General features: G+C 44.2%; 1 protein-coding gene across 3 annotated transcripts in view; it reads right to left on the bottom strand.

The window, feature by feature from the left end:
* Nucleotides 1-19,513, bottom strand: part of vwa8 (von Willebrand factor A domain containing 8) — a 474,906-nt gene that overhangs the window by 209,900 nt on the left and 245,493 nt on the right. For all 3 annotated transcript variants that reach the window (XM_041211497.1, XM_041211500.1, XM_041211499.1), the window contains one exon: nt 4,977-5,053. In XM_041211497.1, the coding sequence (XP_041067431.1) occupies nt 4,977-5,053 (77 nt within the window). The remainder of the gene's footprint in view (nt 1-4,976; nt 5,054-19,513) is intronic.

Raw genomic sequence — 19,513 nt, 5'->3', positions numbered from 1 at the left:
AACAACAGTGCTGGAGAAATTAATGAGACTGAAAGCCGATAAATCCCCAGGGCCTGATAATCTACATCCCAGGGTACGAAAGGAGGTGGCCATGGAAATATTGTGTGCGTTGGTTGTCACTTTCCAAAATTTTGTAGATTCTGGAACAGTCTGAGCAGATTGGAGGGTGGCAAATGTAACCCCGCTATTTAAAAGAGGGAATGAGAAAACAGTGAATTACAGACATGTTAGCCTAACCTCAGTAGTAGGGAAAATGCTAGAATCTATTATAAAGGATGTGATAACAGGTCACTTAGAAAATATCAATGGGATTAGACAAAGTTAACATGGATTTATGAAAGGGAAATCATGTTTGACAAAGCTACTGGAATTCTTCGAGGATGCAACTAGCAGAATAGAAAAAGAAGAACCAGTGCATGTGGTGTGTTGGGATTTTCAGAAAGCTTTTGATAAAGTCCCATATAGGAAGTTAATGTTTAGACTTCGTGACTAGTGGTGCACCACAGGGATCAGTGCTTGGGCTCCAGCTATTCACAATATATATCAATGATTTGGATGAGGGAACCAAAAGTAATATTTCCAAGTTTTCTGGAAAGATGAAACTTGGCGGGAATGTGAGCAGTGAGGAGGATGTTAAGAGGCTTCAACACGATTTCGATAGGTTGGGTGTGTGGACAAATATATGGCAGTTGCCGTACAACATGAATAAATGTGAAGTTATCCATTCTGGTAGGAAAAACAGAATGGCAGAATGTTATTTAAATGGTGATAGACTGGGAAATGTTGATGTACAAAGGGACCTGGGTGTCCTTGTACACCAATCACTGAAAGCAACCAGGTGCAGCAAGCAGTTAAGAAGGCACATGCAAGAGGGCTTGAGTACTGCAGCTGTACAGGGAACTTGTGAGACCACACCTGGAGCATTATGTGCAGTTTTTGGTCTCCTTACCCAAGAAGGGATATACTTGCCATAGAGGGAGTGCAGTGAAGGTTCACCAGACTGATTCTCTGGGATGGCAGGACTGATATCTGAGGAGAGATTGAACCAAGTAGGCCTGTAATCACTGGAGTTTAGAAGAATGAGAGGAGATCTCATTGAAACATATAAAATTCTGACAGGGATGGACAGACTGGATGCAGAGATGATATTTCCTCTGGCTAGCGGCGGGCAGTGGGGGGGTCTAGAATAAGGGGTCACAGTCTCAGAATATGGGGTAGGCCATCTAGAGCTGAGATGAGCAGACGAATCTGTGGAATTCTCTACCACAGAAGGCTGTGGAGACCAAGTCACTGAATATATTTTAGAAGTAAATAGATAGATTTCTAGACTCTAAAGGCATCAAGAGGTATGGGGAGAGAGCGGGAGTATAGCATTGAGAGAGAGGATCAGCCATGATCATACTGAATGGTGGAGCAGGCTCGAAGGGCTGAATGACCTACTCCTACTTCTATTTTCTGCTTCATTCCTTCCTTCTCTTCCTTTCTGAATCTTTTTAATTTAATTAATGAACTTAATTCATTTCCCCATTCCTTTTACTACTATTCTTTTAACCTATCCCTTTCCCCGTTACAATTCATTTTACCCCTTTCTTCTCTTCCCTTCTAAGCCATCCATCGCTCCTTTCTTTTTCCTCATTTTCCTCCCTTTCTCTCTCCTTTACCTCTCACTCTCTCATCATAGTGGCCCCAAACTCACTGCTGTTGAGAACAGGAGATCTGGTTGGACTCAGCATGGGTGCTTGGTATCGCCAGTAACGTACTTGAGCTTTAAGTCCTATTTTTGAAACAGTTCCTGCCAACATTATGCAGAGTCTCAGTTGTTTTCCATCAGAGGTAGCAGTGAAGCCAGAGTAGCCTGTTTCCGTCCATTGACAGCTGCAGTACACGGCACGCAGCACTGTGGGCACAGGGGCTGGTCTATCCAAGGCAGCAACATTCAGGGAGAGGTGAGAGTTTCCACTTTCAACAGCCGTATTATAAACATATGCTTCAGACACGGCTCTGTGGGTAGCACTCTTACCTCTCAGCCACAATGAGTTCAAGTTCCACTCTAGAGATTCTAAATGAGCTTGGATGTCCACGTACATAGATTCTTAAAATCTCACGAACAGGTACAGAAAATTATCAAAAAGACCCATGGAATGCCGGCCTTTGATCCAGAGGACTAGAATCCAGAGACAAGAATAGGTAGAAGTTATGCTTCAGCTATATAAAGCCCTAGTTAAACTTCACCTGGAGCACTATTGTCACCACACCTTAGGAAGGATATACTGGCCTTGGAGAGAGTACAGCATTGATTTATCAGAACGATACAAGGACTCTAAAGGCTAAATGGTAAGCAGAGATTATACAAACTTTTTTTAAACCACACTGCCCATGAGCAGAACCTTTGGCCACATGATGATAGGTCTCAAACCTGAAATATGAACTCTCTTTACCTCTCCACAGATGCTGTCCGACCTGCTCGGTATTTCCTGCATTTTCTGTTTTCATTACACAAACTATCATTGGATTAAATAGAATTTAGAGCTAGGCCTTTCAGGACTGACATTAGGAAACACTTTTACTCATAAACGATAGTGGAAGTTTGGAACTCTCTTACTAAAATGGCAATTGATGTTAGATCAATTGTTAACTTTAAATCTGAGATTGAAAGATTTCTGTTAACCAAAGGTATTAACAGATATGGGACAAAGGCAGGTAATATGGCGTTGGGGCCATTGAATAGTAGAACAGGCTCAAGGGGACAAATGGCCCACTATTGATCTTAACCTTGGTAGGAAAGTGTTTTGTGACAAACGGAGGTTGTGAAAGGTGCACTTTATAAATGCACTTATCCTAATTTTACCATTCCAAAAGTAGGACCAGGCATCTATTGTAGATTTTTTCTGACTGTTTTCTCCTGTTCAGTCTTGTGATTCTTCAGTCCCTGGGAGGTAGGTGAGCCAGCCAGAAATCAGCTAGAGTTTCACAACTAACTTCACTGAGAATGCGGATAATAACCTTGAATATTTTTAGAGACACAGCTGCACTGCAGGTGTCCCAGTTTCATTTGTTACTGAATTGCTCAGTTCAACCTTGAATTTGTCCAGAAGTTTTCTTTCAAGGACAGCGTGCCTGAAAAAGAACCCCGCTAATCTAAAGACATAATTCTGCAGCCTTTAAAGACCTATCTTAATTTAAAATATGCAGCATAACCTTCATTTAGCACAGAATGCCAGAAATGAACTTTATACACTGGCATGTTGTATTCTTACACATCAAGAAAATACTTGGAGATAAAATATTTGGAAACATTACTAACCAATTATTCAGATTACTGAATTTTAAGCAGTAGCAGGGATTTGCACATAACTCTCTTTTGGCCTAGTTTAAGGTAAAATTAGAATCAAAAATAGCAATGCCAACTTTGGCTGGAAGCATTATGACATGATGTTCTGACCATGTAACGTGTGATCAAGTGATGTCTGCAAATGTGACTGTAATTACCTTGTACAGGTTGGATCTCTAGTAGTTGAGTATATTTGCTTGTGGCTTGGCACCAGCAGCTGCTGTTGTGTCACAAGGTTTTTGATAAAGTGCCATATCCAGTGAAGCTCAACGCAAACTGGAGGAACAGCACCTCATCTTCCAACTAGGCACTTTACAGCCTTCCGGACTGAATATTGAATTCAACAACTTTAGATCTTGAACTCCCTCCTCCATCCCCACCCCCTTTCCGTTTCTTCCCCCTTCCTTTTGTTTTTTTCCAATAACTTATATAGATTTTTCTTTTCCCACCTATTTCCATTATTTTTAAATCTATACCTATTATACCTTGTTAATCTTATTTCACCCCACCCCCACCAGAGCTGTACCTTGCGTGTCCTACCACCCATTCTTAATTAGCACATTCTCTTAGATAATATCACCACCTTCAACACCTCTTTGTTCTTTTGTCTGTGACATCTTTTGATTATCCCTCCCCCAAAACCAGGCCCCCCACCCCCACCTTAAACCAGCTTATATTTCACCCCTCTCCTAATTTTACTCAGTTCTGTTGAAGGGTCATGAGGACTCGAAATGGCAACTTTGTTCTTCTCCGTCAATGCTACCAGACCTGCTGAGTTTTTCCAGGTAATTCTGTTTTTGTTTTGCCACATTTTAGGCTTGTTAGCAAAACTGAAGCCTATGGGATAACAGGGACAGTAGCACTGTGGAATCAAAGTTGACTAAGGGATAGAAGGTAGAGAGTTGCTGTAAATGGACTGGTGGGGGGGTACACAGTGGCTTTCCCCAGGGTTCAGTATGGGGCGCACTGCTATTTTGATATACATTAATGACTTACAAATACAAGGCATAGTTTCAAAACTTGCAGAGGATATAAAACTTGGAAGTGTAGTGAATAATGAGGAAGGTAGTAACAGATTTTAAGCGAACCTGGAAAGGCTCATAAAATTAGCATAACTTCCTGACTTGTGTACTCTATGCCCAGGGTTCTTTGTTAACCTGCTCTGTCACCTTCAAAGATTGTGCACAAACACCACAATGTCTCTTTCGTCGTGCTTCCCCATTAATATTACACCATTTGTTATGTATTGTCTCTCCTCTTCGGAGAGGAGATGGTTGGTGAAGTTCAGTGCAGGAAAGCGTGAGGTGATACATATTGGTGGGAGTAATGAGGAGCGGCAATGCATACTAAATGAAGGTGCAGGAAGAAAGAGACCAGGGGGTGTGTGAGTACAAGTTTTAGAAGGGAAATCAAAATGGGGGAAAAGAAGTGAAACTATGGCTGGGAGGCCAGGGGATGAAGTAGGAGGGTAAAACTGAAGGTAGAGTCCTTCTTCACATAAATTGTTACTGATAGTAATGCCCAACTCCAGGGAAAAAGCTACTGTGCTCGGGCAGTTGTTAACAAAATACTGGGCCCTCAGCAAATTAGATACATACAGAATAATGCATACAACTTATAATTTGACAGTTCGGTCAGTATTTACCTGTGAAGCTGTAAATATTCCCTGGGTCTGTTCAATAGATGTAGGAAATGGTCAACAATCTTGTTTTTGCCCACACCCTATATAAGTGAGAAAAAGTGGCCATTAACAAATAATAATTCGCAGAACCACAATCAATATCTGATTTGTTATTGGACATAAACTTTAAGTAAGACTCGTCTTTAATAGGCAGTGTAGGCTCAGTAGTGGAAGCAGCAACGCGCAGGTTGAAAATATAACCATTTGGGTGGTGCAGCTTGGTTTTGAGGTTGCCCTTCAGTGACATGGTTTGCACATCAAAAGCTTCATGGGCATCAATCGAAGGCATGTGCAGAGCAGAAACAAGGAGTTTCACCAGGGAGCAGGGACTGGCAGGGAGGCAAAATCATGTTCCATGGTAATGCATCGTACAGCTGCATTGGAGAGGTTTCGGAGCATCTTTCTACCTGGGTATCATAGGGACACTCCATCTAATTAGAATTCAACAGTCATTATCAAGTCTTTTACGTTAAAAGTAAATGACCAATGAACAATTTCAATTTGGATCATCTAAACTTTTGAATTTTGTCGGAATTGCTGCTGTGTGCCTGTAAACTGTGCATGTGAAATAAGTAAATCAATCTCAATACAGTTCCTAGACAGCATGGTCCCATCAAAGTGCCCACAAATTGGCACACTCAACTTAGTGAGCCAGAGATGGTTGGTGTGAGGAGTTGAACTTGTTGATGAAAGCACAGGAAGCTTTCATCAGTATCAGGCCATGCTATATCTGCTGTGGAAATACTTAATAAGGACAGTAGTTGAGAAGTGCTTCTTAACATACAAGTATAAAATTTCAGCCTCCCTTCAACAAAAATTAAAAAATTTAAATACTCTCTTGAATTGCACTCATGCAATGCTGGAGCTGTCAGGTTTCTGACAACAGGAGCATGTTGCTCTTTTAATTTTAATTCTCAACATATGGACATCACTGTCAGAGCTGAAATTTGCTGTTCATCCCTAGTTGTCCGTAGGATGTCTGTGGTGGGTCCTCATCTTCAATCACTGCCATCCACATGATGAAGGTGCTCCCAAAATTATGTTACGTAGTGAGTTCCAGGATTGTAACCCAGTGACGAGGAAGGAACGGCAATTTATTTCCAAACCCAAATGCTGATAGTCTTGGAGGTGATTGTGTTTCCATGCACCTGCTGGCCTTGTCACTCTAGGAGGTAGAGGTTGTGTGTTTCAAAGTTGTTGACATAGAAGCCATGGTAAGATACTGCACTGCATCTTGTAGATAATATATGCTATAGTGGAGGGGGGTTGATGATGTTTAAAAACTTCAAGTTACATTTAACGCCTTTAACAGTGCTTCACAGGATATTATCAAACAAAATGTAACAAAGAAAGTGTTAGGATAGATGACTAAAAGCTTTACCAAAGAGATAGATTTAATGGAGTGTCTTAAAGAGTAATGTGATATAGAGGATTAGGAAGAATTTCAGGGATTAAGGCCAAGACAGCTGAAAGCATGGCCATCAATTGGGGGGTGATTAAAATAGGGGGCAGGGGGAATGCAACAGGTTCAAATTGGAGGAGCACAGAGATCTCAGAGGATTGCGGGGCTGGAGGAGGTTACAGAGGTAGGGAGGGGGGACGTTACAGAGGTAGAGAGGAGGGAGGTTATAGAGATAGGGAGAAGATGGTAACACAAATAGGGAGGAGGATGTAACAAAGATAAAGAGGAGGTAACAGAGATAGGGAGGGGTGAGTTTAGAGCAATAGGGAGGGGTGCGTTTAGAGTGATTAGGAGGGGGGAATTTAGAGCAATAGGGAGGGGGGAGTTTAGAGCAATAGGGAGGGGGGAGTTTAGAGCAATAGGGAGGGGGTGGGTTATAAAGGTAGGGAAGAGTAGGTTACAAAGGTAGGGAGGGGGATAGGTTATAAAGATAGGGAGGAGGAGGTTACAGAGGGAGGAGGAAGGTTACAGAGATGGGGGAGGTTACAGAGATAGGGAGGGGGCAGGTTACAGAGATAGGGAGGGGGCAGGTTACAGAGATAGGGAGGGGGCAGGTTACAGAGATAGGGAGGGGGCAGGTTACAGAGATAGGGAGGGGGCAGGTTACAGAGATAGGGAGGGGGCAGGTTACGGAGATAGGGAGGGGGCAGGTTACGGAGATAGGGAGGGGGCAGGTTAGGGAGATAGGGAGGGGGCAGGTTACGGAGATAGGGAGGGGGCAGGTTACGGAGATAGGGAGGGGGCAGGTTACGGAGATAGGGAGGGGGCAGGTTACGGACATAGGGAGGGGGCAGGTTACGGAGATAGGGAGGGGGCAGGTTACAAAGATAGGGAAGGGGTAGGTTACAAAGATAGGGAGGGGGGTAGGTTAAAAGATATGGAGGAGGGTAGCTTACAAAGATAGGGAGGAGGGTAGCTTACAAAGATAGGGAGGAGGGTAGGTTACAAGGATAGGGAGGAGGAGGTTACAGAGGGAGGAGGAAGGTTACAGAGATGGGGGAGGTTACGGAGATAGGGAAGGGGCAGGTTACAGAGATAGGGAGGGGGCAGGTTACGGAGATAGGGAGGGGGCAGGTTACGGAGATAGGGAGGGGGCAGGTTACGGAGCTAGGGAGGGGGCAGGTTACAGAGCTAGGGAGGGGGCAGGTTACAGAGCTAGGGAGGGGGCAGGTTACAGAGCTAGGGAGGGGGCAGGTTACAGAGCTAGGGAGGGGGCAGGTTACAGAGCTCGTGAGGGGGTAGGTTACAGAGCTAGGGAAGGGGCAGGTTACAGAGATAGGGAGGGGTCAGGTTACAGAGATAGGGAGGGGGAGGGCCATGGAGGGATTTTAAAACATGGATGAGAATTTAATAATTGATGAGCTACTGGATTGGGGGGCAATGTGGGTCAGTGATCACAAGGCTGATGGGTAAACGGAACAAATCTGAGTTAGGAGAAGGATCGCAGCTTTTTGGATGAGATCAGACCAGTGTGGAAGATGAAGGCCCAGGGTAAGATAGCATGGGTATAATCAGGTCCAGTGATAACAGAAGCATGGATGAGGGCTTTGGCAACAGATGAGCTGAGACAGATGCCGAGTCAAACAATGATACAGAGGTAGAAGTAAACAGTTTTAGTAATGGCACAGGTTATAAAAGATCATATAAGAGCTCAGTTCAGGGTCAAATATGACACCAAGTTTACGAATAGTCTGCTTCAGCTTCACACCGTTGCCAGGGTGAGTGATGGGGTCAGTGGTTAGGGAATGGAGTTTGTGATAGGGACCATTTCTGATCATCCAGTACTGGACATTGGACAAGCAGTTTGATAATATAGATATAGTGGAGGGGTCGAGGGAGCTGGTGGTGAGGTAGAACTGGTGATAAAGTGGAGCTGGAACTCAGGATATCCACTTAGGATAGGGTCTTCTGATTTGGTCAGTGGTCAGGGACAGGAAGGTGTGACTGAGAGTGAGGCAGATAAGGGGGCCCAGAGGGCAGGAATTCAAGAGTGTGAGCCTCTGCAATTGTCTAATAGGTTTGAGGTTCTCTCAGAGATAAAAACAAAAAACTGCAGATGCTGGAAATCCAAAACAAAAACAGAATTACCTGGAAAAACTCAGCAGGTCTGGCAGCATCGGCGGAGAAGAAAAGAGTTGACGTTTCGAGTCCTTGAGGACTAGAAACGTCAACTCTTTTCTTCTCCGCCGATGCTGCCAGACCTGCTGAGTTTTTCCAGGTAATTCTGTTTTTGTTTTGAAGTTCTCTCAGCTTGTTTAAATGAGAGCAGGGGCTGCAGGGTGGATAAGCAAACTAACCATGGCACCATGGTACAGGAAGCCATTCAAGTGGGGGAGCAAAAAGGAACATAGTAGTACTAGGGGACAATATAGTGAGAGGGATCGACACTGTTCTCCGTAGCAAAGAGCGAGAGTCCAGAAGGCTGTGTTGCCTGCCCGGTGCTAGGTTCACAACATCTGCCCAGGGCTGGAGATGAACTTGCAGTGGGAAGGGAGGATCCACTGGCTGTGGTCCATGTAAGTACCACTGACATAGAAAGAACTAGAAAAGAGGTTCTGCATAGACAGCATGAGGAGATAGGCACTGAATTAAAAAGCACAGCCTCAAAGGTTATAATCTCTTGATTATTACCTGAGCCACTTGCAAATTGAGATAGTGTACATAAAATTAGAGAGGTGAATACATGGCTGAAAGACTGGTGTAGGAGAAGTGGGTTCCGCTTTGTGGAGCACTAGCACCAGTACTGGGGAAAGTGGGGGCTGTACGTTGGGGCAGCAGAAAGGGTTTTAAACTAAATAGTGGAGGCAAGGGATCAAATGTGGAAAGACATGGTATATCAAAGAGTAAAGACAAGGTAAGAGAGGAGAATAGTAATATGAGAAATGAGGGTCGGAGAATGGCAGGAAGGGACAGAGAGAAAAAACCTAAGAATGCACAAAGAATCAAGACTAGATATCACAAAGGTAACAAAAAAACAAAACTAAAGGCTCTGTATCTGAATGCAGATAGCATTCATAACAAAGTAAATGAATTGATAGTGCACATTGAAGTAAATAAATATGATCTGACAGCCATTATAGAGACCTGCCTGCAAGATGACAAGGATTGGGTCCTGAATATTGAGGGGTATATGACCTTCAAGAAGAATAGGAGGCTAGGTAATGGTGGAGAGGTAGCACTGTTAATCAACAATGGCATTTGTGCAATAGTTAGAGATGAGCTTTGTTCAGGGGATCAGGATGTAGAATCGGATTGGGTGGAGATGAGGAATAGTAGGGGAAAGAAGTCACTAGTGGGTGTGGTCTACCGGCCACCCCAACAGTAACCACAAGATAGGACAAAGTATACAAGAAGAAATATTGGGTGCTTGTGATAAAGGGACAGCAATAATCATAGGTGACTTTAATCTACATATAAACTGGAAAAAAAAGATTGGCAATAGTAGCCTGGATGAGGAGTTCATAGAATGCTTTTGAAATCGTTTCTTAGAGCAGCACATTCAGGAAACAACCAGACAGCGGGTTATATTGGACTTGGTATTGTGTAATGTAACAGAGTAAAGGCACCCCTAGGTAGCAGCGACCACAATATGATTGAGTTTTACATCCAGTTTGAAAGGGAGAAGAGTGGGTCTAAGACTAGTATTTTAAACTTAAAATAAACTTAAACAGGTATTTAAACAGAATAAGGGTAGGTAAAATGAGTGTTGGTCTTCTAGAGATTGAGAATGGGGAGTTAATAATAGTTAATAAGGAAACAACGGATGAAATGAACAAATATTTTGCTTCTGTCTCCACTATAGAAGATACAAAAAATATTCCAGTAATAGCTGTAAATCAGGAGGTGTAGGGGAGAGAAGAACTTAGTGAAATTACAATCACTAGGGAAGCAGTACTGAGCAAACTGATGGAACTGCGGGCCGACAAGTCTCCGGTCCAGATGGACTTCATCCTAGGGTCTTAAAAGAGGTGGTTAATGAGGTAGTGGATGCGTTGGTGTTAATTTTCTAAAATTCCTTAGATTCTGGAAAGGTTCCATCAGACTGGAAAGTAGGAAATATAACCCCTCTATTCAAGAAGGGAGGGAGGTAGAAAACAGGGAACTCTTGCTCAGTTTGGCATCGATCATGGGGAAGGTGTTAGAGTCAATCATTAAAGAGGTTAAAGCTGGGCACTTACAAAAACTCAAGGTAATTGGGAAGAGTCAGCATGGTTGTTATGAAAGGGAAATCAAGTTTAACCAATTTATTAGAGTTCTTTGAAGGAGTGACATGCACTGTGAATGAAGGGGAGTCTATAGATGTACTGTACTTGGATTTGCAGAAAGCATTTGATAAGGTGCTACTTCAAAGGTTATTGCAGAAAATAAAAGCTCATGGTGTAGGGAGTAACATATTAGCCTGGGTAGCAGATTGGCTGGCTGGCAGAAAACAGGGAATATGCATAAAAGGGTCTTTGTCTGACTGACAGGATGTGACGAGTGGAGTCCCACAGGGGTCTGTGCTGGGGCTTCAACTTTTTATAATTTACATAAATAACTTAGATGAGGGGAGCGAAGGCATCGTGGTTAAATTTGCGGACAACACAAAGATAGGTAGGAAAGTATGTTATGAAGATGACATAAGGAGTTTGCAGACAGATGGGTTGAGTGAGCGGGCAAAAATCTGGCAGATGGAGTATAATTTGGGAAAATGTGATGTTGTTCACTTTGGCAGGAAGAATAAAAAAGCAGAGTATTACTTAAATGGAGAACAACTGCAGAATTCCTAGGTGCAGAGGGATCTAGGTGTCTCTTGCATGAGTTACAACAAGTTAGCATGCAGCATGTAATTGAGAAGACTAATGAAATATCATCCTTCATTATGAGAGGAATTTAACATAAAAGTAAGGATGTTGCGTTTCAGTTATACAGGACATTGATGAGACCGCACCTCGAATACAGTGTGTAGTTTTGGTCTCCTTATTTAAGGTAGGATGTAAATGCATTGGGGGCAGTTCAGAGGAGGTTTACTAGATTAATACCCAGAATGAGCAGGTTGTCTTATTAGGATAGGTTGGACAGGCTGGGCTTGTTTCCACTGGAGTTTAGGAGAGGAGGGGTGACTTGATTGAAGTGTATATGATCCTGAATGGTCTTGATAAGGCAGACCTGGAAAGGATGTTTCCTCTTGTGGGTGAGTCCAGAACTAAAATTAGGGGTTGCCCTTTTAGGACAGAGATGAGGAGAAATCTTTTCTCTCAGAGGGTTGTGCGACTTTGGAACTCTCTGCCTCAGAAGACGGTAGAAGCGGGGTCATTGAATGTTTTTAAAGCAGAGGTAGATAGATTCTTGCTGGGCAAAGGAATCAAAAGGTTTTCGGGGGTAGATGGTAATGTGGAACTTGAAAGACAAACAGATCAGCCATGATTTTATCTAATGGTGGAGAATGCCGAAGGGCTGATTGGCCTATTTATGCTCCTATTACGTGTGCTCGTATGTAACTCTGGAGAGGAAAAGGAGGTTGGCAATGGGTCAGTAGTTTGCAAGGACGGAGGGCTCAAGGGTTGTTTTTCAAGCACAGGCAAATTTGATTGAGAGAGGGGCAGCAGCTGAGCAGAGAGATCCATTAACAAAATGAACTAACATGGGAGCCAAGAAAAGAACTTGGGTGCTGAGTAATATGGTGAGAATAGGGTCAAGCTTGGTGGGTCTCTTGGACAAGATGATCTCGGCAAGGGCACGAGGGGTGGTATGGAAGAAAGAGAAAAATGGCAGTTCAGGGCTAGGGCAAGAGGACCTTAGAGGAAATTTGGCTAAGTGAGTGAGGTAAAGGGAGGGGCTGATCTAAAGGACTTCTTTTTCAGAGATGTTGATGATGTTCTTGAGTCTTGTTGCAGCCGCACCTGTCCAGGCAAGTAGAGAATATTCCACTACGCTCCTGACTTTTACCTTTAGACAATGTAGATGCTCTTTGCGGGGCTCAGGAAGCAAACCAATCACTGAAGAACATCTAGCCTTTGACCTGCTCTAGTCACCATGGCAATTATGTGGTTGGTCCAGCTGAGCTTCTGGTCATATGGTGACCCCCAAGATGCCAATGGTGCAGGATTAGTAGTGGTAATGCCAATGAATGTCAAAGGGAGGTGTTTATGCTCACTCTTGTCGGTGGTGTCCATTGCCTGGTACTGATGGGGCACAAATAATTAAATAAAAACAGAAAATGATGGAAAAACTCAGTAGGTCTGACAGCATCTGTGCAGAGAGAAACAGAGTTAATGTTTCGAGCCATTTGACTCTTCTTCAGAGCTAAAGAGAAATAGAAATGTGATATGATGGATTTTATACTGTTCAAGGGGGATGGAGCAGGTGAAGCTAGGTCAGCAATAGGTGGGGGCTAAGGAGGGATGTCACGGTTAAAAAGGCAAAGGGAGTGTTAATAGTAGTGGTAAAGGCTAAAGAAGGTGCTGATATTGGCATAAAAGTAAACGGCAGAATGTGTTAATAGCAGAACAAGAGTAAGTACTCTCTCAATCTCCCCACCTATTGCCAACCTTCTATCCAACTTCACCTGCTCCACCTCTAACCTGATGAACAGCCTCACTTCTAACCTACGAGATGGTATTGTTTCTCGACTAATAATCCAGAGACCAAGTTCGAATCCCGCCATAGCAGATGGTGGAATTTGAATTCAGTAAAAAATCTGGAATTAAAAGTCTAATAATGACCATGAAATCATGGTAAAAACCTATCTGGTTCACTAATGCCCTTTAGGGAAGGAAATCTGTTGTCCTTACCTGATCTGGCCTACATGTGATTCCAGACCCACAGCAATGTAGTTGAATCTTAAGTGACCTCTGAATTGGCCTAGCTAGCAAACCACTACAAAGTCTCAAAAAAGGAATGAAGCCAGATGGACCACCCAGCATCAACCTAGGCACTGGACACAACAATGGCAATCACAGCCCTGTCGACTCTGCAAAGTCCTCCTTACCAACATCTGGGGGTGAGTGCCAAAATTGGGAGAGCTGTCTCATAGACTAGTCAAGAAACAGCCTGACATAGTTAATCTCATGGAATCATACCTTACAGATAATATCCCAGATCAACATCTCTGCAGAGGTGGCAGCACAGTGATATTCAGTCAGGAGGGAGTTGCCCTGGAAGTCCTCAACATTGACTCTAGACCAAATGAAGTCTCATGGCATCAGGTCAAACATGGGTAAGGAAACCTACTGCTGATTACCATGTACTGTCCTCCCTCAGCCGACGAATGAGTGCTCCTCCATGTTTAACACCGCTTGGAGGAAGCATTGAGGGTGGCAAGGGTGCAGAATGTACTCTGGGTGGGGGGCTTCAATATCCATTACCAACAGTGGCTCGGTAGCACCACTACTGACCGAGCTGGCCGAGTCCTAAATGACACAGTTGCTAGACTGGGTCTGCGGCAGATGGTGAGGGAACCAACAAGAGGGAAAAACATACTCGACCTCATCCTCACCAACCTGTCTGCCGCAGATGCATCTATCCGTGACAGTATCAGGAGGAGTAACCACCACATAGTCGTTGTGAAGGTGAAATCCCACCTTCATATTGAGGATACCTCCATCGTATTGTGTGGCACTACTACTGTGCTAAATGGGATAGTTTTCAAACAGATCTAGCAACACAAGAGTGGGCATCCAGCAGCAGCAGAATTGTACTCAAACACAATCTGTAACCTCACGGCCCGGCATATCCCCCACTCTACTGTTACCATCAAGCCAGGGAATCAATCCTGGTCCAATGAACAGTGCAGGAGGGCATGCCAGGAGCAGTACCAGGCATACCTAAAAATGAGCTGTCGACCTGGTGAAACTGTAACATAGGACTACTTGTGTGCCAAACAGCATAAGCAGCAAGTGATAGGGAGAGCTAAGCGATCCTACAACCAACGGATCTGATCTAAGCTCTGGAGTCCTGCCGCATCCAGTCGGGAATGGTGGTGGGCAACTAAACAACTCACTGGAGGAGGAGGCTCCACAAATATCCCTGTCCTCAATGATGGAGGAGCCCAGCACATCAGTGCAAAAGATAAAGCTGAAGCATTTGCTACAACCTTCAGCCAGAAGTGCTGAATGGTTGATCCATCTTGGCCTCCTCCTAAGGTCCCCAGCATCACCGGTGCCTTTCATCAGCCAATTAAATTCACTCTGCGTGATATCAAGAAATGGCTGGGAGCATTGGATACTGCAATGGCTATGGGCCCTGACAACATTCTAGCAATAGTATTGAAGGCTTGTGCTCCAGAACTTGCCGCATCCCTAGCCAAGCTGTTCTAGTACAGCCTCAACACTGGCATGTACCCAGCTATGTGGAAAATTGCCCAGGTATGTCCAGTACACCAAAAGCAGGACAAATCCAACCCGGCCAATTACTGCCCATCAGTCTACTCTCCAGCATCAGTAAAGTAATGGAAGGGGTCATCAACAGTGCTATCAAGTGGCAGTTTCCTAGCAATAACCTGTTTGCTGACGCCCAGTTTGGGTTCCGTCAGGGCCACTCAGCTCCTGTCCTCATTACAGCCTTGGTTCAAACATGGACAAAAGAGCTGAACTCCCAAGGTAAGGTGAGAGTGATTGCTGTTGACATCAAGGTAGCATTTGACTGAGTGTGGCATCAAGGAGCCCTAGCAAAACTGGAGTCAATGGGAATCAGGGGGAAAACGGTCTGCTGGTTGGAGTCATACCTAGCACAAAGGAAGATGGTTGTGGTTGTTGGAGGTCAGTCACCTCACATCCAGGACATCAATGCAGGAGTTCCTCAGGGTAGTGTCCTCAGCCCAACCATCTTCAGCTGCTTCTTCAATGACCTTCCTTCCATCATAAAGTCAGAAGTGGGGAGGTTCGCTGATGATCGCACAATGTTCTGCACCATTCGCGACTCCTCAGATACTGAAGCAGTCCATGTCCAAATGCAGCAAGACCTGGACAATATCCAGGCTTGGACTGACAAGTGGCAAGTAACATTCGCGCCACACAAGTGTCAGGCAATGACCATCTCTAAAAAGAGAGAATCCAACCATCGCCCCTTGATGTTCAATGGCATTACCATCAGTGAATGCCTCACTATCAACATCCTGGAGGTTACCATTGACCAGAAACTGAACTGGACTAGCCATATAAATACAATGGCTACAAGAGCAGGTCAGAGGCTAGGAATCGTGCGACGAGTAACTCACCTCCTGACTCCCCAAAACCTGTCCACTATCTACAAGGCACAACTCAGGAGTGTGATGGAATACTTCCCACTTGCCTGGATAAGTGCAGCTCCCACAACACTCAAGAAGCTTGACACCATCCAGGAAAAAGCAGCCCACTTGAGTGGCACCATATCCACAAACATTCACTCCCTCCACCATCGACGAACAGTCGTAGCAGCGTACACCATCTACAAGATGTACTGCAGGAATTCACCAAGGCTCCTTAGACAGCACATTCCAGAGGGAAACTACCAGAAGGACAAGGGCAGCAGATAGTTGGGAACACCACCACCTGGGAGCTCCCTTCCAAACCACTCACCATTCTGACTTGGAAATATATCGCCGTTAATTCACTGTCACTGGGTTAAAATCCTGGAACTCCCTTCGCAACTGTGGGTGTATCTGCACCACATGGAATTCAGCACTTCAAGAAGGTAGTTCACCACCACCTTCTCGAGGGCAGCTAGGGATGGGCAATAAATGTTAGCCCAGCCAGCGAAGCCCACATCCCGTGAATGAATTTTTAAAAAAATGATGGAGGCAAGGTTATTGATGAAGCAGCTGAAGATGGTTGGGCCAAGGACACCACCCTGAGGAACTCCTGCAGTGTTGCCCTAAGACTGAGCTGATCAGTCTCCATCAACCATAACATCCTCCTTTGAGCTAGGTATGAATCCAACCAGTAGAGAGGAATTGGCTGAAGTTGGTTGTGAACATTGTCTTTTGCACTGTCATGCTTGGCCAAGCCATTATTAAGAATGGAGTTGTTTGTTTAATTGTTCACCACCATTCATGCCTACAGAACTTTTATCTGATTTGTTGGTTGTGGGATTGCTTAGCTTTGTCTATCACATGCTGCTTCCACTGTTTAGCATACATATGGTCCTGTGCTATAGGTTCACTAGATAGGCAACCTATTTTCAAGTATGCTAGATGCCGCTTCTGGCAAGCTCTCCTACATTCCTCCTTGAACCATGGTTGGTCACCTGGTTTGATGGTCATGGTAGAGTGAGGGATATGCTGGTTGATGAGATTACGGATTGTGGACTGCATTTCTGCTGCTGCTGATGGCTTACAGCACCTCATGGATGCCCCAGTTCAAAGTGCTAAACTGTACAGTACAAGCGCTATATGCAATGACCGAGGCTCGCATCAGTATGAAGATGGGACTTTGTCTCCAGAAGGATTGCGTGATGCTTACTCCTACCTATACTATCATGCAGAAGATGCATCCGTGACAGGTAGTGAGTTTGAGGACATGATTGGTATTCTGTTGCCGCAAGTCTGCCAGGCAGCTATTTCTTTCAGGGCTTGGTGTGCTTTGTTAGTGATGGTACTACCAACATTGACGTTCATACCTAGAACACATGCTGTGTCCTTGCTACTCTCAATGCTTCCTCCAAGTGGGGATCAACATGGAGTCAGCTGGGGGAGGGTGGTAATCAGCAGGTTTCCTTGCTCATGTTTGAACTGACACCATGAGGCATCATGGGGTCCAGAGTCATTGCTGAGGACTCCCAGGGTCACTTCCATGTGACTATATACCACTCCCATGTCAGGAGTGGTGATCAAAGAGTCTGGATATTGATTGAAAGGTCTGATAGTGAGAGTATGCTTATTTTCAACTGTTGTTTAACTAGTCCAGGGAAAGCGCTTCCAATTTTGGCTAGGGCCTCCAGATATTAGTGATGAGGACTTTGCGGGGATAACTGGGATGGGTGTGCCTATGTCATGTCTGGCACTGATGACTAGTTCACAACTGAGTGATCCATCTGATTTTATTATTCTTGTTCTGTTATGTCGTGCTTTGATTCAAGGGAGTGGTGTGCTAAGCTACGTCACTCTTCATGACAGGCAGCTTGATAGAGCAGCTGGTCTTTTCTTGCCTGTCAGTTTTATGTTTGTATATCCGGTAATATGATACCTGAGCTGGGCAGCTCTGCAGCATCCCAGCACATGACAGCGTATTGTCATAGGGAAATTGCTTGAATTCATTATTAAGGAGGTAATTGCTAGGTATGTAGACCATACATCCCAAAGACTGGCAGATTGTATCAAACAGCATTTCCCAGCTGCTGTTCACAATGGGCAAGGTACAAATTGTACCCAACCAGCCCGTGCTTGCAAACCTCAAAACACAGTGTCCAACATTAGATGTGATTCCACAATTGGACAATTTTTGTTAAATAATCCTGTATGTTAAAAATTACACTGACACCAATTTAAGATTGTCAGTTGGGCTTGCAATGTGGCTCATTTGCGTGTACTGGAAGCTAAATATATTAATACACAGGGCCCTGTTCTTTACTGAAAGAAAGAAAACACCTGTTTCAGCTAAACAAAATAAGTGACAGCCGCTCGCTGGTTAATTCCTCAGGGCAATGCCTTGACCAGAGTCAAGTTGCCTGGTTTAAACTTCAAACAATGTATGGCAGTTAACTGTCAGTCACCATTATCTGGTACATTCTCCATGGCAACGCCTCTATCAATCAGAGTCCACTTGCCAATCAATCAGCACTCTCTTCTCATACTCTATAAAGTTGTTGCTTCCCCTGACATTGGTATTCTTGCAATTGTCCTGCTGAGTGCAAGATGAAAAGCTTCAACAAAATGTGTTTTTTCAACAATACTCAAATTAGTGTTCTTTGAGGAAGTGACAAACAAGGTGGATAATGGGGAACATGTAGGTATGGTGTACTTGGATTTCCAAAAGGCCACAAAGGTTATAACACGAGAGCACATGGTGTAGTGGGGTAACATATTGGCATCGATGGAGGATTGGTTAACTGAGGAAGCAGAGAACAGTGATAACTGGGCTGTTTTCAGATTGGCAAGCTGTTACTATTGAAGTGCCACAGGGATCAGTGCTGGGGCCTCAACTATTTACACTCATAGGATCCCAATATATTGCAAAAGGAAGGGTACCAAATTTGGCTCAATATCCACAAGGAACTATATCCCCGTTCCTTCACTGTTGCTGAGTCAAAATGCTGGAACTCCCTCCCTAACAGCATTGTGGGTGTACCTACACCACAGGGACTGCAGCGGTTCAAGAAGGCAGCTCACCTTCTCAAGAGCAACTAAGGATTAGCAACGTGTTGGCCTTGCCAGCAACGCCCAAATCCTATGAGCAAATGAAAAAAATTATTTTACTATAATTTGTCAACGCCCTTCAGAGTGTTGTATTTCACAGCAAGATAGACAAATCACCATAAGTCTAATAAATGTCATCACATTCAGTTGAGCTTTATTTAACACAGTCCTTAGAGCTTTGAATAGATGTTTGTAGAGATACTGCCTGAATGTGGAGACATTTAGGTACTTTGATTTATTTGCTGCATTAAATGGCTCAGTGCAGGAGACATACTTTGCAACCAAAGCATAGCAGGGGCACATATTGAGCTCAGGGTAAGATTCCATTTTCTGTTTTAGCCCTTGCATGTCGATGTTCCAGTTTCTTTCTGCCTGCTTTGGTGGCTCTTCGAATGGCTGTCTAAAGGGCAGGGGATTGGTCTCTGGTGAGGTCAAAGCTCGTCACCCAGTGCATACAACCTAAGCTGTTGGGAGAAGGAGCACAAATAACCCGAAAGACTTCATTAACCAGCACAATGTTTGGTGCTCTAATGCTGTCTGTTCACATCTATTCTTGTAGGGAGGCTGAAGACTTGGTTCCAAATATTTAACAACAAGAAATTCAATGTGATGAACAAGGAACCTTTAGGTGGACAAAATCAAACTGACACAGTGACACGGGTCCTCAGGTATACGAATAGGAAACCACTTCCAACACTGCCTCTCTGCAATATGCTTGTGCAAGTGCTT

This window comes from Carcharodon carcharias, chromosome 18 (assembly GCF_017639515.1).
Source record: "Carcharodon carcharias isolate sCarCar2 chromosome 18, sCarCar2.pri, whole genome shotgun sequence".
Lineage (NCBI taxonomy): Eukaryota > Metazoa > Chordata > Chondrichthyes > Lamniformes > Lamnidae > Carcharodon > Carcharodon carcharias.
The sequence above is the reverse complement of the archived record's forward strand: the minus strand, read 5'-3'. Positions and strand labels throughout refer to the sequence as shown.